General features: G+C 31.4%; 1 protein-coding gene and 2 non-coding genes across 3 annotated transcripts; 2 read left to right on the forward strand and 1 right to left on the reverse strand.

Annotated features, from left to right (window-relative positions):
• Window positions 1–1,476: 1,476 nt before the first annotated feature.
• Window positions 1,477–1,579, forward strand: LOC125827242 (U6 spliceosomal RNA). Its single transcript, XR_007442992.1, has one exon. It is a non-coding gene; the product is annotated as a U6 spliceosomal RNA (small nuclear RNA).
• A 1,886-nt stretch (window positions 1,580–3,465) lies between these two features.
• LOC125827223 (U6 spliceosomal RNA) lies at window positions 3,466–3,568 on the reverse strand. The gene has a single exon (XR_007442974.1). It is a non-coding gene; the product is annotated as a U6 spliceosomal RNA (small nuclear RNA).
• Window positions 3,569–8,147: 4,579 nt separating this feature from the next.
• Window positions 8,148–22,328, forward strand: LOC125826592 (tryptophan--tRNA ligase, cytoplasmic). The gene is made up of 11 exons (XM_049505944.1): window positions 8,148–8,618; window positions 8,722–8,907; window positions 9,516–9,567; window positions 9,650–9,715; window positions 10,272–10,355; window positions 11,735–11,827; window positions 19,102–19,182; window positions 20,869–20,940; window positions 21,151–21,219; window positions 21,364–21,474; window positions 22,068–22,328. The coding sequence occupies exons 1-11, from the start codon at window positions 8,272–8,274 to the stop codon at window positions 22,116–22,118; spliced, it is 1,212 nt and encodes a 403-aa protein (XP_049361901.1). The 5' UTR covers window positions 8,148–8,271; the 3' UTR covers window positions 22,119–22,328.
• The last annotated feature ends 1,364 nt before the right edge of the window (window positions 22,329–23,692 follow it).

Raw genomic sequence — 23,692 nt, forward strand, 5'->3', positions numbered from 1 at the left:
ATAAATGTAAATAGAATGTATTTTGCTTAGTTTCAAAAAAGAGTAAATTTTAGGTTTAGCAAATATAAAAATTACATTAGTATGTTATAGTTATAGTTTGTATAATTACGCTTCATATCAAACTTTATGTTTGATATGACTATTAATATGTATATTTCGGTATAATTATATGAATATGGCTATTAATATGTATATTTTGGTATACATATACGAATGACTATTAATATGTATATTTCGGTATACATATACAAATGACTATTAATATGTGTATTTCGATATACATATACGAATGACTATTAATATGTATATTTCAATATACATATACGAATCAATTGTATAATATGTGTTTGTATAAAGCGAGAAAGAGAGAAAGACAAAAGAAAACTGGACAGGGGAAGATCTGCATTTGTATAATTATAAGTGTATATGACGAAAATATATGTATTTGTATTTGTATATATAATTTTCTCTCGCTTTATACAAACACAAACACATTGTATACATTTGTGTTTCTATAAAAAGTGAGAGAGGCGAGTGAGAGTGGCGAGCGAGATTTGGGAGAGTGGCGAGCGAGATTCTCTAGGAGAGAGGTGAATGAAAAGATACGTATATATATAGTTTTCTCTCGTTTTATACAAATACAAACACATTGTATACATTTGTGTTTGTATAAAGTGAGAAAGGCGAAGGAGAGACTGCCGAGCGAGATCAGGAGAGTAGCGAGCGAGAAATTCAGGGAGAGAGGCGAATGACAATTGTTTGCTACGGGTTACAATTAAATCAAACTGTGGTTATACAATTTAATTTGAATAAATAGTTTGCTATTTTATATAATTTTCCCTTAAAAAAAACATCACATTTTACAAAAACGAACGCTAATAACACTAGTTATGAAAATTTCTCTATAAAGAAAAGTATAAATTATAGGAACCACATATTATAAGTACTAAATAACATCCTATCCCTTCTAGTTTTCTATTTACCAAAAATCCCTTAAAAATGATGTTTGCGGGATACATAGCGTTGTGCACGGGATACATTAGGTTTGATACATTCCACATAGCGGGATACATAGCATTGTGCACGAGATACATTAGGTTTGATACATACCACATAGCGGGATACATAGCGTTGTGCACGGGATACATAGCATTGTGCACGGGATACATGCGGGATACATAGGTAAGTAAGGGATTTTTGAAATTTTTGAAATAAGTAGGGATAAATGGATATTAAGGTAAGTAAAGGAGTGTAGTTAAGTAATTTGTCCTAAAGAAAAGGAACAAAAAAGGCCGGCCCATTACAATTAATCCAGGCACAAAAAATGGGCTTTGTTCAGATCCAACTAAAACAACAAAAAAAGAAGCCCAGGCCCGTGCCAGGGAAAACACAAAAACTAGCAAGTTAATTCTCCCTCATCGTTTGCAGAAAATTTGTTTGGGGGATTTATATTGCGGAACATTAAGATATACATTTGTCCCTTCGGGGACATCCGATAAAATTGGAACGATACAGAGAAGATTAGCATGGCCCCTGCGCAAGGATGACACGCACAAATCGAGAAATGGTCCAAATTTTTTTCTCAAACAAAATCTTCAATTTTATAAGTGTAAAGCTGTTCTTGCATTTTTTTGCTTAGTTTTTTTTTCCCTCAGTTTTAGTTGCATGATAATAATTAATAAACAATAAATTATTTTGCCTAATATGTTTTTGCTATAAGTTTTTGGTTATTCATAATTCATGTATATACAAATTTAATATTTTATTTTTATATTAATCGATGATTCACTTCAAAAAGGGAGCGGACATGTTTTTTATCATCCCACGCCTTCCAAAACACTAGTTATGTAAATCACATTCATAAATGTAGTGAAATAATATTACCCAAAACTTACCAATATAATGATATATATGGTTACATATCCAAGAACAAAAGTACATTTTTTTTTTCTTTAATCAAGGGTTAATTAATTGTGCAGGACGACAACCTTTCTACTATTAACTTTCAATAATATCGCTTGGCGCCGAAGATGAACTGTACATCAACATCAACAAACTTTGAAACTGTGTAACGCTTTCAAGTATGGGGATATTGATGTTTAGTCCATCTTCGATGCCGAGCAATATTCAAAGTTAATACCAGAAAGATTGCCATCTTGCACAAGCTATACCCCATATTGGTATCCAAAGAATTCCTCAAACCTTATTTTTTTCCAAAGAGTTTTGAGTTAATTGTAGAAGTAGATGTGAATCAAATGGCTTGATTTCAGCTCTATTTATAGTGCTAACACCACAATTACTCTGTATATCATATTAAATGGCACATGTAATGTTGCAATAAATTTTTTAAATACCTAATAAATGATTCTACAGATAATATTGAAATTTACATTTCCAAAAGAGTAGTAGTGCACATGTCATATGACAGTAATTCATGTGGTATTTTTTTTTTCCCATTTTAGTTGTCATAATTACTAGTACTCCCTTTGTTTCATTTTATGTGAGGTAGTTTGATTTGATACGGAGTTTAAGAAAGAAATGAAGACTTTAAAACTTGTGGTCCAAAATAAAGGTTAGAAATTTGTGTGACGGTAAATCATTTCATTAAGGGTAAAATAAACATTTTATAGTTAAATTATTACTTAATATAGAAATGTGTCATTTTATTTTGGACTGACAAAAAAAGAAAATAAGTCACATAAATTGGAACGGAGGGAGTAATAATTATTATATAAATTTATATTTCTAAAAAAAATCAAGATTAAATTACTTCTGGTTTCTATTTTTTAATTATTTAAATCAGAATTATGTGACAATTATGTTAAATAGATCTGACAATATTATATGGGGCTTGTACTTCTTTGTAAATCCATGTGATAAAATCAACCGCTATTGCAAGTCAATGAATGAGCTTAGCTTCATGACTAAACATCACCATCCAGAGACGAATCTAGAGAGTAGCGAGGATTAATTTGAAATCTCTCGATAAAAAGTTCTATTATATATAAAATATTTTAAAAAAAATTCCAAATATGTGTAAATTTTACAACTTTTGAACATAATCTAAAAATGGCTCCTTTACTAATTAAAGCAATGATACATCATCATATCCACCAAACAAGATCAAGATCAACAAAACTAATAAACTTGAGACAGTTGTTTAAGAATGTGAAGCCAACAAGCTTGCCTTCTCGTTTCGATACTAAAAATCTTAAAAGATTGAACCTCATAGGCCATATAACTTAGGTAGATCAAGGCAAAATGTTGTTATATTGTATAATCACTTTATGTTGTGAATTTCTAGCTGATCAAGCAAATTTAGGTTTTACTTATCAAATATTGCTTTTACTTACTTTAATTTCTAGTAACAATAACCTTTTATCAGAATAGCAAAAATGTAACTAAAAAAATGTAGCTCTGAAAAGGAGGAAAAAACTAGTAAAATGACGGGGGTTTGTTTAAGAAAAAAATTTGGACCATTTCTCAATTTGTGCGTGTCATCCTTGCGCAGGGGCCATGCTAATCTTCTCTGTATCGTTTCAATTTTATCGGATGTCCCCGAAGGGACAGACATATAGGTTAATGTTTTGCTTTATAAACAGTCTGTCTGATTAAACACAACAAAGAAGCTTTCTGCAGACGATGAGGGAGAACTAGCTTGGGCGTTTTCTCTGGTATGGGCCTGAGCAAAGCCCATTAACTGTAATGGGCTGGTATTTATTTTTTAAAATTATGATAGTATTATTTTTTTCATTTTCATAAATAGTGTGTAAGCGTTCGTTTCTATAAAATATAGTGCAATTTTAATTTATTTCTTAAAAAGTACACTCATAAATTTTTAATTCTAATTGAAATCATATGTATATAATATTTGATTATAGTTATATGTGTTTATAGAGAGAGACAATAATATAGACAAATGAAGTCCAAATAACTTTCTAAATTTTATAGGCTTTGTGTTTTACCTAACCTTATGATCTATCAATATATATAGTCACAAATAGGGGTGCATGGTACAATATTGAAAACTTTAATTTGATAATTTCAATTTTGATATTTTGTAGTATGATAATTCACGATCGTAGTTTGGTCGACTTTAAGTTATATATACTCATATAATAGAAAATTATAGTTACTTCGACTTTTTAATAGAAAATGTCTTAATTATATTATACTAACACCTTGTACATATAAAAATATTCAAAATGAATCACAAACAATTTCCTTCGTTAGTTAATTACATAAAAGGAATACTTCAATCGAGATAGAATAGCCAACGTTAATTTTATTTGTTTTAACATGGGTGGTTCTTGGTTTGAGTTAAAATAAGTCGTTGGTGAATATACCATAAATTACAGTTGAATATGAAATGACAAAATTGAATAAATAAATATTCAGTTTGAGATGCAAATATATTGTTCACTCTCTCTTTAAGGAGATTGATCAAGTCAATTGAGATATGTTCTATATAGATTTATCAATATAACTCTTGACTTGCCCCTTTTAGTCTCCAGAATACAATAACTCAATAACGTTGTATATCTCAAACAACTCTGAATTAGCCAAAGAGTCCAAAGCTCTACCAAAAGAACATATTCCTTCAAATACATGATTACTATCTTTGTATAATGAATAAGTTGGAGACTTCAAATATTTTTCTCTGTCTTAACTCTCTCTTTCACTACATTTACCTCAAAATATAAGCACAACATAACATACTTCTCATCCACTTCTCATCTTTTTCTATTTTAACACAATGAAGAAAACATCAATTCATATAGGTGTAAAATATATTCCACAAATAAATATCAAGAATGTGGATAACCATTTGAAGATTAGTGAGTCAATTAGTAGGAGATCGATAATCAACGAGAACAACATGTCATTGTGGTTATGTAAGTTTTAAAGTATTATGACACCACTCTTTCTATTTTATGCCTACTAATTATTTTAATAGTAAATGCACACTAACACCAACATAAACAACCAAATTAGGGTGTGTTCAGTATGAAGGAAAATGTTCTTTCATGAAAAAAATACTTATCTATTTTCTTGTATTCGGCATATATGCGAAATTATTATCATATAATATATATATATATATATATATATATATATAGAGAGAGAGAGAGAGAGAGAGAGAGAGGTGAGAGTAATTGGGCGATGAGGTGTGGGGTGGTGAGAATGAAGGTGAGGTGAAGATAAGGTATATTAAAAGGTAGGAAAGACACAATTAATATGAAATGCTATTTGTAGGATTTATTTTTCCTAATTAGAGTGAGAAATTTATTTTCTTTATTTTTTAAGTAACTTATTTTCTTAAAAAGAATATATATTTTCAAAACTTTTGATTGACCGTACATGTGGTTTATCCAAGTTAGCTTTCCGGTGATGAAAATATCTTTTTGATTAGAGTTACTTGTAAAAAATAATGCATAAATTAAGTAACTATATAAAAATAAAATAAACAACTTTATAACACAATTTCATCAAGGTGACCAACTGAGAATTTTACTCAATTTTCTTACTAAATAACTTTAATTGGAATTGGAGTTTCTGATATTGACTTCTTTCTTTGACGCCAATTTAGATGAAACAAAAGAGATAATGGTCTAAAAAATATTCCAATTTTGATCGGATTTGTTGTTGCGATACTAAACTTTCATGAGGACCTATTACCTCTCTAGACTATTTAATACCGTATTTTAAACATATATATTTGCCCATGTGGACATAAAAAATAATGCAAAATTATAAATAGTAATGTGTCCACGTGGGCACATATATACGTTTAAAATACACTATTAAATAGTTCAGGGGGTAAAAAATACAGTATTAAATAGTCTAGGAAGGTAATAGGTCATCATGAAAGTTTAGTATCGCAACAACAAATTCGATCAAAGTTGGGATATTTTTCAGACCCTTATCCCAAACAAAAAAATAAAAATAAAGTATACTAATCAGTAACAACACAATGAAGAAATTATTTGCAAAAGTTTTAATACATATTTTTCACCTCAACTTTTGGTTTGTAACATTCAATAAACTTTAATTTCAATTCACACATAGAACCTCCATTTTAATGTGTTTGGTATGAAGATACATATTTTTAAAAATTTTGTGGGATAAAACTAGTTTAATTTTAACTTAATTAGTAGTCAAATAGTATCACATAAAATAAAATATGACAACAAGAGTAGTATACACTCTTCATATCCTAATATGTTTGGTAATATTACTACGAGCAACTTTTTTATGTATAATTTTTTAAGTGTCTTTGAAAAAATTGAACTGTAAAAACTTTATTTATAATCTTTTTATTATTATTATTATTATTATTATTATTATTATTATTTTATCTATAACTATTTTAAATATTAATGAAGTCATTTTCCATTTGAATAGGGGGGAAAGTTCTTTGAGTAATGAAAAAGCTGATAATTTTTTTGAGAAAGTATTTTTGCGCTACCAAACAAAACTCTAAATATTGTTTGGATTCGAGCTCATTGGTATGATTTTTTTTATAATAGGGAGTGTTTCCTCTCAAATGAAGTCATACACGACGCAGATCTAAATTAATCAGGCATCAATGTGGATACCAAACATCGCTGGAAAAGGAAAAAAAAATACTAAGTGGCCAAATTTACCAATGCAATGGCCAGAAAATTGAAATGATATATGAGATTAATAAATCTTGACTTGTGAAATAAATTAAAGAAGGTTAAGTGGTTGAATTATATTCAAGAGCTCTTGGCATTTTTTTTTCCATTTTTTCTTTCTATTTTTATCTATATAAAAATTGTTTTTGATTAAGGTGGTTTAAGAGAATATAGTTTGTCTCTTTTACTTTACCTCTTTTCTGTAATTTTATATAACTCATTTAATGCAATTAGAATAAAAAGAAATTTGATTCTTTAGAAATTATTCGTTGTGTAATATTTTTGGTGGGAGAATTGTCCTCCTATATATTTTTGTCAAAAAAAAAAAGACAACTTTATTATGTTCATATTCTATGTCATTTCATTTAATTGATACTAAAGCTGCATATTTTAGTGTTAATCCTTTGTAACAAATTGGCCATTACTTAAATTATCAAGATGCTATAAGATATTTTGCTTAAAAATTAGTATAAAGTAGAGAAATTCCATACATTTGGGGATTTGGGGATAGTTATATTCTATTCTAGAAGTTTCCTCAATTTCAAAATTTTTGAATTTTTTATTGCTCTTAGATATATTCCTCAGTTATTCGTTACATTGTAAATAGTACATTACTTAATGGTAGGGATGTGTTCGAGAGAGAATTTTTGTAATTTTTTAAAATGATAGAAAATTTTAGAGATCATGATATCTTAAATTGTGTATAATTTTTTCTGAAAATTAATCTTATCATACTTCTTGAAAAAAAGAAAATGTTAATTAGATTTGAACCCCCTATTTATGCTCGATTATGCAAAACTTGATTATGGATTAGAGAAGTGAAATTAGGTAAGTAAAAGAAATGTGAAAAATCTATAAAGTAGGCGTTAGGTCAAGGATGTGAGGCTTAAGTTTGAAGTTTTGATTTAAGAATCAAAGTTTATTTATGAAACGTGAATAAAATTTTAATTTATTTTTGAATCATAATTTTAAATGTAAAGCTTGATTCATAAGTTTTTTTTTTTTTTTGCAAATAAAGATTTCATTATTTTAAATTTTGTAAAGAAAGACTTTTACACTCTTTAAGAAGATTTATATATTACTATGTGTATTTGAAAGTTTGTAATACTAACATATAATCACAAACATGCATTTATAAAAGGGATATGTAAATGTGTGATTTATTAATGCAACGTCTTATGATATTTTGTTACCTTATTTATTAACTATGATTTTCTTATTTGGTAATAATATATAAGAATCGAGAAATTTTGATAATTTTTACGAATTGTCAAGTTTTAGTGTTTACTGTAAAAAAAAAAAAAAAAAAAACCTAAATTGCTTATTCAAAAAAAATTTCAAATTATGTCCAAACGGAAAGTTTGAGGGTAATTTTGAAAATTTTGTTAATAGTGGGATAAATTGATAATATATGATATAACCGAGGACTAAAAAGGATACATTTTATGTCTATTTCTGCTAATAAATCTCATTACCCCATTTAGCACTGAGGTTTTTCACTTCTCTGAATCCCAAATCCTCAAACTCGCCGGCCTCGCCGCAAGCCGTCGCCGGTGCCGGAAAACCAAAATTTTCGCCTGAAAACCTCACTACCTTGCCGCAAGTCGTCGCAATGGAGAAAATGGAGCTGAAAGATGATAAAAACAAAGAGGTAGAAGAGGAGCAAGTAGTGAACCCATGGGAAGTATCAGCAAAAGACGGCGGGAAGATTGACTATGACAAATTGATCGACAAATTTGGTTGCCAGAGGCTTGACGAGTCCTTAATTCAGAGAGTTCAACGTCTTACAAATCGGGCACCTCATGTTTTCCTTCGCCGTGGAGTTTTCTTTGCTCATCGTGATTTCAATGATATATTGGATTCTTATGAGAAAGGGGAGAAGTTCTATTTGTACACTGGCAGAGGACCTTCTTCTGAAGCTTTGCATTTGGGTCATCTTATCCCTTTCATGTTTACAAAGTAATTGGGATTTGAATACACAAGGCTTATTTAGTTTTTTTTTTTTTTTTTTTTAAATATTTGCTTACTTTTGGGTTTGTGAATGTGTTTTATTGTGCTGCAGGTACTTGCAGGATGCTTTTAAGGTGCCACTTGTAATACAGTTGACTGATGATGAGAAATGTATGTGGAAGAATTTGTCAGTGGAAGAAAGCCAAAGACTTGCTCGTGAGAATGCTAAAGACATTATTGCTTGTGGATTTGATATTTCAAAGACGTTTATTTTCTCTGATTTTGACTATGTTGGTGGGTAAGTAACCTCTCTTTTTCTTCCGGAATGCAGTTTATACTATAAGGAAAATGTTCATAGTGAGAATTCCTTTTTTAGATTGTATTGTTCGTGTGTTTGGTGGGTATAAAAGCATGTATACATATGGTAATCATACTAGAAGTAGTATATGTTACGAGGATAGTGTTTTGGTGATATTTTGAAGTTTTAAAAGTTGAAAATAATGTTTTAAGGGATTAATGAAGTATACAGAGTGAGACTTGGGATACTTGTAAAGTGGCACAAAGTCATTGTCCTATTTTTGATGGGAAGTGTCCTTAATGCAACAATGATTTTTCTTTTAGGATGCGGTGGACGGGGAGAGAGAGGAGACTCAGTTATATTGTTTTCATGGTTATGTTTTGTTGCTTTGGATGTGATAAGGGCGGGTGTTGCTATTTAGAAAGATAATTTTTGCTTATATGGTCTGTTGTAAGTAGAATTTTGATGGTCGCACAAGGATGCATTCAACTTGTGCTTTCTTTCAAATTCATGTGGACATCTCCATGATTTTTATTTACATACTTTATGATGTGTTTCTTGTTTGACAACTTAGAGTATTGGTGCTAACAAGAATTCTTTATGCGCAGCGCCTTTTACAAGAACATGGTCAGGGTTGCAAAATGTGTCACATACAATAAGGTGATTACTTCCACTTTATATCTAGAGGAGTATGTTATGTTAAAGTTCTTAAACGTATCGTGCTCTGTGGTTTGTTTTTCAGGTTGTTGGCATTTTTGGTTTCACAGGTGAAGATCACATTGGGAAAGTTAGTTTTCCACCAGTCCAGGTAGCATATTCCTCAATGTCATAACTGTAGTCTGTTTAAGTGTTTATAGCTTACTCTATTGTGCAATTTTTTTTTTTTTCAAGTTTTGGACAAATGCTTTCGGAAGGATCTTCATACTTCCTGTTCTTAAGTTATCTTTATATGTCCATCCCTCCAGTGTCCCCATTCTAAACTCTAGGAAATGAAAACATAAAGGAAATATAGAGAAAACCACAATGCTTTGATAGACAGTCCTCAACCAAAGAAACAATATAGCACTGAGAGGTTTTTTACTAAAACCTTTCTGTGCTTCCATTTGTGAAGCTTATGTGCACAATATTTCATATTTGTTTTCCAATTTTCACGTCAGATGATCTACTTTGGAAAAGTCAAAAGCTTGAAGAAGCCGGAATAGTATACTTCACCTAATCCCCCACCCCCCACAAAAATTTTAAAAATGTAATAGCAGCTTACTCTGAATCTTGTGTGGTTTTTGTCTTTTCCTCAAAACTTAGAAATTTGAATTTGGTTTTGAATGTATGGAGAAACTAACATGGCTGAATTTACAAAATTATAGGCTGTGCCATCCTTCCCCAGTTCATTTCCCCATATCTTTGGCAATGAGAACATTCGCTGTTTGATTCCATGTGCCATTGACCAGGTTTTTCCTTGCTCCTTTTTTTGTCAGATTTCTTTAAATACATATATTTTGAACCTGGTAATGTCATTTCTTCAAAAAAAGAAGAAGACATGATTACACTGGGTATGTTGTTGTGGTTTCTTCAAATGTCTAATTACAGTTGCTTGATCAAGCAATATATTCCTAACTTAGTACAAAAATGAAGCTGTATGTTTTGTTGTCAATAAAATAGTACTAGTTGTATAGTCGCAAGGGCATATTTTTTTTGGGTGAAGTAATTAAATTGTATTAGAAAGGCATCCAGGGATGCAGAGGTTATAACTGAATATAAAGTTGCTTCAAACATGAAAATTACATGAAGCTAACCGTGCAAAAACCTGTAAAGCATCCAAAAACATAAACCCCCTTAAACCCTACTGTGCTAGAGAGTTAGGGAGCTAACAAAATCCAAAAAATTATTCTGTACTGTTTACAGGGATGGGCATATTTTGTTTGACAGTGGTGGCTATTTCCCAATCAGTAGAAGCAATCTTCATTTTTCACTGCCACAAAGATCTCCTCATAGTAACCTTCATAACTACCTCCAATATGATAGAAACCATTGATTTCCTTTAAGGAGTTCTCTTTTGATTTTAATGTATTTTTGATGTGCTGATCTGTATAGTTGGCGAAACTAATGAGAGACTTGAATTGATTTTATACCTTTTCCACTATTAAAAGTCGACACCATCTTGGTGAGTTATGCACTTAAGATATTTGACTTCCCAAAAGAAAATGCTGGATGGGCGATCTCACAAATCTGCTTGTTCCTTTTCAATTGATGGTATTATATATTTGGGCCTCAAGTTATTGTCTCGTCATATTACTAAACATTGGAGGCAACATTTTTTTGAGAACTTAAACACTGGAAGCAACATTTTCTCTTGATAGGTGCCTTTCTTTGTACTGCGTAATCTGCTGACGATATATCTTGTCCTTCTTTTGGGTTGTTAGATCCGTGTGTGTGGTGAATAGACATTAGACATTAGCCTAAGCCTATGCTGCGGTCTTTACTCTGTTAACCTTGAGCTATTTTCTAGTTAAATGTTCTAACTGACTAGTTTGTGGGCGTATGATTATTGACACAATTTAGCAAGTTCAAGCTGTAGATCTGCTGGATTAAATAGGCATAAGCAGGAAATCTCCTGTTTTGCTTTAAATTATATTGATTAGCTGATATATAGACAGTGTCATGTTATCTTCAAAGAAAAAGAAAACAAATCTAAAAGATGGAGGTCATGTTGGTTTTTACTGCTTCATTTCTTTCTTTTCCTACATGCAATGTCTCTCATGATTTTTTTATTGATAGTTTTCCCCTCTGTTTCTACTGGAAGAACTAACATCAGTAAGTGATTTTTCAGGATCCGTATTTCCGAATGACTCGAGATGTTGCTCCTCGGATAGGCTATCACAAGCCTGCTTTGATTGAATCATCATTCTTTCCTGCCCTTCAGGTTTTTCCCTCCCTATAGACCAGTGACCAACCAATTTAAATTTTGTTACAAATTTACGATCAAATTTCACTTTGATCACGGTTCTGTGACTAAGCCTTTACAGTTAATTAGTAGAATAATTTGTTCTATTATGCTCGTCTGTCCTCAACTTGTTGCCACGAAGGTTTGACTCTTCTGGCCACAAGATGACCTGAACGCCACTGCTAAAGGAAAAAAATTGCAGCATCCTTAATCAGATAGTTAGAAAGAATCACTATCACCTCAATGACCTGTGATATGATCCTTTTGAGCTGTGGTAATCTCTAAAGCCCAATTCCTTACAAATGAAAGCTCTGTTCTGGTGCTACATTCTGGTTATATATGTGTATTTCAGCATCTTTTTTTTTTATAGTTAACTAGAACCTTTCTGTTATAAAAATGAAATCTGAATACTAAAATTAAACTAATAATAACCAAGAAAGAATGCAGTAGAGAGATAAAATAGGAAACTTGTCTTTCTTATTTTTGTGTGTTTTCTATATAAGTTACAATGCCTTTATAGGCATAAAAGGGGTACAATAGACATTCATCAATTATTTACAACACTCCCCGTGAATGTCCATGTAAAATAAAATTCTTAGTGAAGGAACAAGTATAAATAGTTATTCCTATTACGCAAGTAATGCCTCATTAAAAACCTTATCAGGAAAACCAATGGGATAAAACCTTGATTAAGGAAAAAAGAGTACAATGCGTATTTTACTCCCTCTGATGAAAACCACGATTCAGTTGTCCAAGTTTTCTCATTCCAATCCTGTATACCATCTTCTCGAAAGTTGCGGTTGGCAAAGACTTGGTGAATAAATCAGCCACATTATCACTCGAACAGTGTTATGAAAGGCGCTCGCCTTTCGCCTTTGGCGATAAGGCGAGGCGAAGGGTCATCGCCTATTTCCGGCGAGGCGAGGCGACTTCAAAATGGCGTGCCATGGCGACGGAAAGGCATAAGGCGACGTGGTGTGGTGATGCAATAGGCGTCACCTTTTTATTTTTTTTATTTGTTTTAAGGTCTGACTTAATAATTAAAAGCCAAAATTAGGGTTTTTTTGGGTACTTTTGCAATCTTGACCTTCGCAAGACGCTCCTCCTCTTCTCCTCGGATTTCGAGATTGCTGCTCCTTCGTGGAGACTTCTTCGCGAATCGCAATCGCAATTGCTGCTCCTTCTCAGGTACGAAATCTTCTCTCTAGTTCTTCTCTTCTAGTTCTTCTCTTCTTTTCTTCTTCTTCTTCTCTACTCTCTACTCTCTAGTCTCTACTCTGTTTTTTTTTTTGGATGGAACTTCTCTGTTTTTCAGTATCTAGAGTTTGAGACTATGCTCGGTTCTGTACTTCTGTGGTAGACTGTAGTGCTCTGCTCACTGGACTGGAATCTGCCTATATTTAAAAAAAAGGATAAACTACCTTATTAAACATACATCACTACTATATATACTAATATTTTCTTTACTTTTATACAATTACATATATTACCACTTTTAGTATTTTATACCATATATTAATATATTATTTGAAAATACTATTAGATACCCAATCCCTTAAAACTATTATTGATTAATTATCTGCTTAAATAACTCTTTCACTCCAAATCAACCACTATCTCTTAATTCTCCCCTCCCATGTTTATCACTCAATTATGTCTCCTCCTTTTTGATTCAAGAATTTCACCTTACAATTGAATTTCAACAATAGTTAATCTACTCTCTTCTTCTCAAGATATCATTACCACAAATTCTCCTGAACCCAAATATCATTTTGTATTGTTCATTTATCACGAGTTCCAATCACAGTAACTGCTACAGCGAAAACTTTCAATTCATAGTGGATCTTGATTGTTTGTCTCCGAAAGAAATGGATCTTAGTTTTGATTATGTTATGCCACAGTGCAAAAGGATCAAAGGGAATATTGTAGAGAGTTTTTGTTTGCTGGTGTTCTTCTAAGACTTTCTTTGGTTACTGTGATATGGATGTGGTAGTTCCAATATTACTTTGATATAGCCCTTGAAACATGTGTATCCAATAAGTAGTAATCTTAATTAATATCCGAGTTGTATTTTTAGTAATGGGGTATCTGAACATGTATATGTATCCACTATATATTAAATTTCGGATACATGATTTTTAACAACACAATGATATTAATGATACGACAGATACTCTACAGTCGTGATTTGTTCATAGATTCATGTGTTTCAACTACATTTCATATTTAGATACACATAATTAAATGTATATGCTTATTATGTATTCGAGATACATGTTTTTGGATATAACGTATGAAATTTAGATACACATAATTAGATGTATATGCTTCTTCTTTTTGTATATTCCATATTTAGATACACATAATTAGATGTATATGTTTACTATGTATTCGAGATACATGTTTTTGGATATAACATGTGCAATTGATACTTGATACATCAAATTCATACTAGATACATATAAAAGATACATGAAATTAATATATATATATATATATAATGAAATTAATGCTAGATACTTTTATGATACATATGAATGTACTTGTATGACACTCATGTATCTAAATGTTTAGTTTGTTGGATACATCGTGGACGTGGACGTGGTCGTAATTATGGCCAAGAACGAAGTCCTTTTCCTGGTGTTAATCATTCACCAAAGAAAAATCACTCTTAAAAAGGAAAAAGGAAAGATATGAAACGTGAAGCACTTAAAACAAACTATTTTCAATGTGGTGGAAGGGAGGTCATTATGCACGTGATTGTCGTACTCCTAAACACTTGGTTGAGCTTTACCAAGCATCACTAAGAAAGAAGGATAAAAATCCTGAAAGCTAATTTTATCTCTGAAAAATCATATTGACATCACACACTTGAATATAGCAGATTTCTTCACACCCTGAAGGAAAAATAGATCACTTGATTGGTGATAGTTTTGTGGATATGGAAGAATAATCATGGTTAATATTGCTAATAATAATGTTATTAATATTTGTTGTTTTTGTACTGGTCATAATGTGGGAAGGAAATAATTAAATTACTTATATTTATCCACGTATATTCATTGAGCCCCCTTTTAAAACATCTATGGAAATATGAGTTGAAATTTTATAATGATTTGAAGATGAATTGGAGCATATTAAAATAGTTTTCTTCTTATCCTTTTGTGAGTATAAAAGAGAATTTATACAATTATCTTTAAAAGGGAAAAGGGTAAAAAATGCCCTTGTACTATGTGAAATGATCAAAAATCCCCTTCGTTTATACTTTGGTCCATTTATGCCCTTATAGTCGGTGAAATGGGACAAAAATGCCCTTAAATGAAACGAAACCAAACGGAAAAACTTAAACACCAATTCGGATGGCATTTATGCACCCATTCGCATATAATGCTTAGTCCAAAAACATTTTAGCAGATTCAAGGACATTTTTGAAGAACTTGAAGTGCAATTTGTATTCTTAAAAGCTAACATAAATATAATGAAAGAATTCACTGCTCTCCAATATGTATTACCAAAATTTGACTACCACCACTTTGTGGCAACTAATCAGCAATAATAATACTTGTTTCCAGCATTCAAACAAAGAGTAGTATTGTTATTCATTGATGAAAATTCATGGGAAGGTGATGATGTAAATATTAGATAATTCTCCATTTTAGAGTGTAAAAGAGAGTTTGTTTAAATATAAAAAACAAAAAAATATGATTTTAAAGGTGATTTTATCATTTAAGAGTTGGAATCTAGTGGCTATGGTGGCTACTATTCATCTTATCTCATCTTTAATAATGTCGAAATTACCGAAAATAAAAGAAAGTTCTACACCCACTTGTGAGCATATATGAGAAATTTAGAAGAGGAGGCTAGGGTTTTGAAGGAGAAGGAAACAAAATCTGGGAGAAAAATGGGTTCTCTTCAGATGAAAAGACGAAGCAAACAAATTAACACTAATTAATGTTTAAGTTTTTCCGTTTGCTTCCGTTTTATTCAAGGGCATTTTTGGCCCATTTCACTGGCTATGCATAAATGGACCAAAGTATAAACAAAGGGGCATTTTTGATCATTTGCATTTTTGACCCTTTTCCCTCTTTAAAATGAATAAAGTAAATGCATTATCTAAATAAAGTAAGTGGAGACAATAGCTTTTTCTTTTGTCACTCAAATGTCTTTTCAAGAAATTAGATCATTATATTAGTACTCATTTTAGACAAGCTAAACTAGACTAAAGTTTACTGTTAAAAGTTAGGGTGATAAAAGATCTTATGCATTATTAGTATATTCAAATGTCATTTTAACACTTCCGTTATCTCTTATATTTTATGAATTATTTAATAGAAGATAATTAATGATTTAATATAAGAGATAATAAAAGTGTTAAAATGACATTTGAATCATTATTATAATCATATACTAATAATGCATAAGTTATGGATTGTATTGGACAAAAAAATAGTGCAATTGAGGCACATTCTATAGTAAATCAGAAGTTTACTAATTCCAATACCTTCATACTTTGGCATGATCGTCTGGGAGACTGGGATATCCTCAATCTATAATGATGAGACGAATAGAAAATTCAAATTATATTTTATGAATTATTTAATAGAAGATAATTAATGATTTAATATAATAGATAACAACATAAGATCTTTATCACCCAAACTTTTAACAATAAATTTTAGTCTAGTTTAGCTCATCTAAAATGAGTACTAATATAATGATCTAATTTCCTGAAAAGACATTTGAGTGACAAATGAAAAATCTATTGTTTCCACTTACTTTATTTAGATAATGCATCTACTTATTCATTTTAAAGATAACTTTATAAATTTTCTTTTATACTCACAAAAGGATAAGAAGAAAACGTTATTTTAATATGTTCCAATTCATCATCAAACTATTATAAAATTTCAACTCATATTTCCATAGACCTTTTAAAAGGGGACTCAATGAATATACGTGGATAAATATAAGTACTTTAATTATTTACTTCCCACATTATGACTAGTACAAAAACAACAAATATTAATAACATATTAACCATGATTATTCTTCCATATCCACAGAACCGTCACCAATCAAATGATTTATTTTTCCTTCAAGGCGTTAAGAAATCTGCTACATCCAAGTATGTGATGCCAACAAGATTTTCAGCGATAATATTAGCTTCAAGATTTTTATCCTTCTTTCTTAGTGATGCTTGGTAAAGCTCAACGAAGTGTTTAGGAGTACAACAATCACGTGCATAATGACCTCTACCACATTGAAAACTGTTTGTTTTAACTGCTTCACAATTCTCATATTTAGATTTTCCCTTTTGATAGTGATTTTTCTTGGTGAATGATTAACACCAGGAAAAGGATTTCGCTCTTGGCCATAATTACGTCCACGACCTATTCCACGCCTAGCGTGGTGGGCGTACACCTCATTCACTTCAGGAAATGGTGTAGATCCAGTAGGATAATTCTCGTGATTTTTCATTAACAAATCATTATTTTGTTCATCCACGAGAAGATGAAAGTTCAGTATACTTCTTGAAACCTTTTTCTCGGTAGTGTTGCTGTAGAAGCACATTCGAGGCATAAAAGGTGGAAAATGTTTTTTCCATTATATCAACATCACTAACCGTATCTCCACCTAGTTTCAATTGAGAAGTAATTTTGAACATGACAAAATTATACTCATGAATAGACTTAAAGTCTTGTAACCTTGAATGCATCCAATCATATTGTGCCTTTGGATGATGGTCACATCTTTCTTTCAGGTTATTCCACAGAACGAGTGGATTCTTGATTGTGAGATATTCAATTTTGAAAATTTTATTGATGACGCAAGAATATCAGTGCTTTAGCACAATCTTGTTTTGATGCTTTTATTTTCAATTTTAGTGGTGTCTCCAAACCCATTGCATCCAAATGTTTCAGCATCCAGTACCCAAGAAAGGTAGATCTTGCCCGAACTATGAAGGGCAACAAACTCAAGTTTAGTAAGATTAGCCATAATAAAGATAAGAAAAATAATAATACCTTAGCCTTCAAATTTAGTCTTCAAACTTTGAGATGAAAGAGTCTCGTGCTGATAACATGTTATAAAAATAAAGGCTGCATACTAAAATTAAACTAATAACAACCAAGAAGAAAGAATGCAGTAGAGAAATAAAATAGGGAACTTTTGTCTTTCTTATTTTTGTGTGTTTTTCCATATAAGTTACAATGCCTTTTATAGGCATAATCGGGGTACAATGGACATTCATCAATTATTTACAATACTTTCTGAATGACAAAAAATTGCAGTTCACAGCATATGCTTCTTTACAGCTCATAAACCAGTAAATGCATCTTTTGGTCATAGACCTGTAAAACATAGTTAAACTTAAATCAAATTTATTTATTTGTTTAATTTTTGTATAGGATGAGTAATGCAGCATTTTTGATAGCTTTATCTCCCCTTGTAATTCTCCCTGTACCTAGAACCTGAGTTGTGGTTCTTCATGCTAGAGTAGCATTTCGCGACAACGAGACCTAGTTGCTTGCATCATAAGATATGCATAGTTTAGTTAAGAACACTTGCCATTTACTATAGCATCAACTTCTCAACAGATATTAATCTTATTTAGAATCTGTTTAATGAAAAATCCATAAAGCAAGTGAATGACAGTCCTCCTTTCTTCATGAAAGAAACACAACAGACAATTTCCTTTATGAGATGTTGATCAAAGCCTCATATCTTCAGTAACTTTTTCATAAAGGATTAGTCCTAGTTGGATGTTGTATGGTAGAATCCTTTCTGTCCATATTGCAAATAGCCTCCGTATGAATGTTGTCTTCTACTGGGGTAGATGGAATGCGTGCCACAAAATCATTTTTCGCATTTGAAAATGTCAGAAAGATTCTATGTTCTTTTCTTTTTTCACCTTTCCTCCATTTTTACCACGTACATGCTCTTCACTGTTGAATTTGGTTCTTTATTTGTGCAATTGCAAATGATTCTTGAGTTGCAACTTATATGAAAGATATCACTAACTGTATAATGGTTATATCATTTCATCTTTGTCCTTTGTCTGATGTGCCCACCTCCATGCTGGTATCTGTCTGATTCCAAATAAGTAGAAATAGAACTGGTTCTCATCCTTTTTATTTGTCAAATTAATTTGTGCACACATGTTTCAGCTTATGTTGTTTAAGGTGTCTGCTTGTAAAAATTGTCATACGTTTCTTCTGTTGATATTTTACTTTTCTGTTGTTGAACATTTGCAGGGGGAGAATGGAAAAATGTCTGCTAGTGATCCAAATTCTGCCATTTATGTGACCGATTCAGCAAAAGATATAAAAAACAAGGTTGGGCATTAAATATATAATTGCACACCTTCTCAAACAAAATAAATCCTTCTCAAAAAATATATTTTTACACATTTGATGCACATCATATGTCAACTCTTGTATCCATTGAAGGACATCCATTTTGTGCATAATTCTGTTATTATTGATCTCCTTTTCCTGTGTTGTCCTTTCCTTCTTGGAGGAGGAGGGAGGATTACTATAGATAGTCATTCTATAAAATTCATTAGAAAGAATGCACCCAAGGATGTGGCCTAATGGTCATGAAGTGGCTGCAAACAATTGAGATCAGGATTCAGATCTCAGTAGAGATAAAGGAAACGCTAGGTGATTTCTTCCATATGTCTAATCTTCATGGATAGAGTTACCCGGTATATGTATTGGTGGGAGGTGGCATGTATCCGGTGGAATAGTTGTGATGTGCACAAGTTGCCACGGACACCACTTTCATAAAGAAAATTATTAGAAATAAAGCATGCTGAACTGAGCAAGTTAATTAATAAAGTGATTGTTGTACAAGACAAAGTATGACATTCAATATTGGAGGATGGAATTTCGAATACATAAAGATTTTCAAATAAGTTGTCTTTATCTCCAGACTCCAGTTGTGAGCCTTTTCTTGACTAAATTTAATAAAACTTAAGATATTTTTCTTTATGAGTCGGTAAACAATGATATTTGTGACAGGCACTCTTGAAATGAAACGTATCCCGATTCTCGTTCAATACTGGTGATAGATTTTTCTTCAATTACTTTTCTGTGTCATACTTATTTCTCTAAGAATACCAAAGCTTCAATTTGTTCTTTTTAATGTTTTTGTTCGTGGAGAGTGGGGTGGGAGGAGGGGCGGGTTACTATGTTGAGACAGATTCAGAAGCTGAAAGATTAAAGAAATGGAGAAACCATAGAAAAACAACCAACTTATGTAGAAAAAACTATCAAATGAAACAAAAAAAAAAAACTAGAATAGTAAAATTCTGACCACATTACAATAAAACACCTAAAGGAAACAAACTAACATACTAAGTTAGCAGAGGAATTAATGCTAAAAATATCTTATCGTAACTAAAGTGACAAAAGATGCTAATAAGAAATAAAATACTCTTAAGCTTTCACAAGCTTCATTCAAATTCATTCTAAAAAAAGGACACTAATTAAATGAGTATTTATAGTTATGATAACCCAAGACCCAAATGTACAAATTCACTTAATAGTTTGCCTCTACCGAAAATGAGTTAAACAAGAGTTCTTGTCACAAGATTCCTTTGATTTAAGAAGATTAATTGGGCTTGGATTTCCTTGTTTGCTTCCTCCATAGTCTTCAAGGTGATGATACGAGATCCTTTGAGGTAAAACCGATGTAATTTCTTAGCTTGAATCCTCATAACTTGAAGGATTCACTTGACTTGTTCTAGCTTCCAGATGTGCATCATGTGCGCTAGTGTTTGATTACAGGAGTTCTTACCTAGGTAAACTGGAAACTGAGGCAATTTGAATATGTGAGAAGTTGATTTGTTTAGCGCCATTTTAGTTCTTAATTTTTTTAATCAATGAATACTTATCATTTCAAAAAGAAGTTCTTAATGTTGGTTTCCAAAATGGGCATTATCCAGATTGATTACTCTATGCTAAACAAATTATTTCGATAAGCATAATAATGACCCTTTAAATTGTAACTATGTGCAGATAAACAGATATGCATTCTCAGGTGGACGAGACTCAATTGAGTTGCACAGGAAGTACGGAGCAAACCTGGAGGTAACCAAATTTATATGAATCCAATAGCTAATTCGTAGGATGGTATGCATTTCTATTAAATGACTGTACACACTTGAATATAGCAGCTTGTAAATGCAATTTATCTCCGCCTGTTTTCATCTCTGTTGGATCAATATAGTTAACTTTGTACCATCTTAGCCATGGAAAAAAAGTCAGCAAACTAAACCTCTTGTCTTGGATATTGTGCAGGTTGATATACCATTTAAATATCTTGGCTTTTTCCTGGACGATGATGCAGAGCTGGAACACATTAGAGAGGTTAGTATTCATGCTTTCCCTTAGTGTTTCTTTGCTATCTCAAATTTGCATTTGTAGAACTCCGGCTTTTAGCATTCAATTCAGTCCATGCACGGACTACCGGCTGATTATATTACCAATAATACTCATATGCTCAACTTTCAGGAGTATGGTTCGGGCCGTATGCTGACAGGTGAAATTAAAAAGAGGCTAGTTGAAGTTCTAACAGATCTAGTTGAAAGACATCGACGGGCTAGGGCTGCAGTGACTGATGAGGTAACTAACAGTAATTTTCGGTGAAACCTAAAATTAACTAGACTTTCTGAATTTGAAATTACTCATTCTCCATTGTTGTTTTGCTTTGGATTATCAATTCAACTTGTCCCTACTATATCTGAATTTCAAATGAGATGATTTTCTGTTTAGTGACCAAGGTATTCAAGATTGGTCTTCTAGCTTAAGTGAACACAAGGCGATTGAAATTAGCACCAAGTCTCCATTTTCTTTATCTACTTGTGTTTTCAATTATTCTTCCTAGTATATTTCACTAAATATATTAAGGGTGTGCTTCGTGCAAGCTGCCCTAGCATAAAAAAAGATATGCCGAGGGTGTGAAGGTCTCCTCTTATGAGCATGACATTCCATCAGGAATTATTTCCTCTTTTTCGAGGCACTCTCAGGGAATTAAGAGGGAGGGAATCAGAGGCTTCTGCTTTATCAAAGTGTTCTTTAGTGCCTTTTTTGCTTGTCCAAATTACTGGATGTCTTGTCTCCTTTCTATGCTCGTCTCGTTTAATAGTTTTTTCCTTTTCTTTTCTGTTTCCAATATATGATTAATTTATTTACTTGTTGCATGCTCTTTTCTACAGATGGTAGATGCTTTCATGGCTGTCAGACCACTTCCTAATATGTTCAAGTGAATGAGCAAAGTATAATTACTTCTCGAGGCTCATCATTATTTACCATTTACTGAGTTTTTTCTTCTTTAATTGTAACTGTTTTTTTTTTGTTCTTTCCTATAGTTAGTTACTCGTTATTGCAACTCAAGTTATGCTTACAAGAACAACGTCAAGAAGATGGATTTGTGGTAGATTGAACATGATATATTTTCTCACTTGTATCCCTTTTTTGTCTGGTTCTTCTCTTGTTTTCTGGTTGGTTTATTTGATTGTCTGGAAAACATTTCTCTGCATGTACACTAATTGCTGCAATTACAAGAGCACATCCTGGACATGTTAAAAATGGTTTTGCAGACATGTATTAGAATGTTCAGATCTTAAAAAGACAAAGTTGTCCTATTTTTCAGTTGGTTGAGGCTAACTATATATCAATAACTGAAATCGATATTCTAAAAGTGAAAATCTCATGGAATAAAAACATAAATTTATAAAAACACAATAAAATCAAATCTCCCGTTAATTTAAAGCAAATTTTTGACAATAAGATTAGTTTTCAAAATTCTTTATTTGAATAATACATATCGAATTTAGTCCTTTAAGTATTCAAAAACTTATCACGTTTGGTCTTTGTCCATATTTTTTTAATACAAGTAGCTTAGGTTTATATAAATGGAATCCAAGCCTCGAGAAATTAAATCCTTTAGCAATTTTTTCTGTTGTTTATCTCTCTCCGCTACTTTTTCTTCAAATTAACCTTATGCGAAGAACCTTAACCTCAACGATTTAAAATAAAATTCACGAGAAAAGAAAATATAAGTCATAATTTTATTCAACAGAGGATAAAATGAAGAATATTATTGCTACTAAGGATTTGAATATGCTAAACTTTATTATAAAAAGAAAAAAAAATTATTACCCGTTAAATCCAAAGTTTGTACTCCAACGACTTCATTGAATGGAATTTGTTTAACTTTTCAGAAATTTAAACTTATAAAATGGTAGATTTGCAACTTTTTTTTTTTAAATAGATCAATTTTATTATTCTATTCATTTTATTTTACGTAAAAAAAATTGAGTAGCTTAAATAAAATCCGCATTGATTAGCATATTCAAGTGCGGATTTAAGTCATTAACAACAATTATATGCTTAATTTTATCCTTCATTGAATAAAATTGAAACTTATATCTTCTTTCCTCATTAATTTTATTTTGAATCGTTGACGTTATTGTTCTTTTCATAAGAGTAGTGTGAAGAAAAAAGGGTTGGGATAGAGAAACAACTTAAAAAATGAGTTAATATCTCATATGGTCACTCAACTATGCACTCTTTTCTTAGAAAGTCACTCAACTTTGGTTTTTAACTCAAAAGTCACTCAACTATGAGTTCTTTTCTCATAAAGTCACTCAACTATGAGTTATTTTCTCAGAAAGTCATTCAATTTTGATTTTTAACTCAAAAGTCACTTAACTATGAGTGTTTTACTTACAAAGTCATTCAACTATGAGTGTTTCAGTTACAAAATCACTTAATCTATTTAATTGATTTTTTTTTATTAAATTAAAACTTACACACAAGAAATTTTTCTTTCTAACTA

The sequence above is a fragment of the Solanum verrucosum genome, unplaced genomic scaffold, assembly GCF_900185275.1.
Source record: "Solanum verrucosum unplaced genomic scaffold, falcon-dt-bn FXZP01000060.1, whole genome shotgun sequence".
Lineage (NCBI taxonomy): Eukaryota > Viridiplantae > Streptophyta > Magnoliopsida > Solanales > Solanaceae > Solanum > Solanum verrucosum.

Coding starts and splice junctions, on each gene's coding strand:
- LOC125826592 (XM_049505944.1), top strand. CDS start 8,272: ATGGAGAAAATGGAGCTGAAAGATGATAAAAACAAAGAGGTAGAAGAG. Junction 19,183..20,868: donor CAAAAGATATAAAAAACAAG/GTTGGGCATTAA, acceptor AACTATGTGCAG/ATAAACAGATATGCATTCTC. Junction 21,475..22,067: donor GGGCTGCAGTGACTGATGAG/GTAACTAACAGT, acceptor TCTTTTCTACAG/ATGGTAGATGCTTTCATGGC.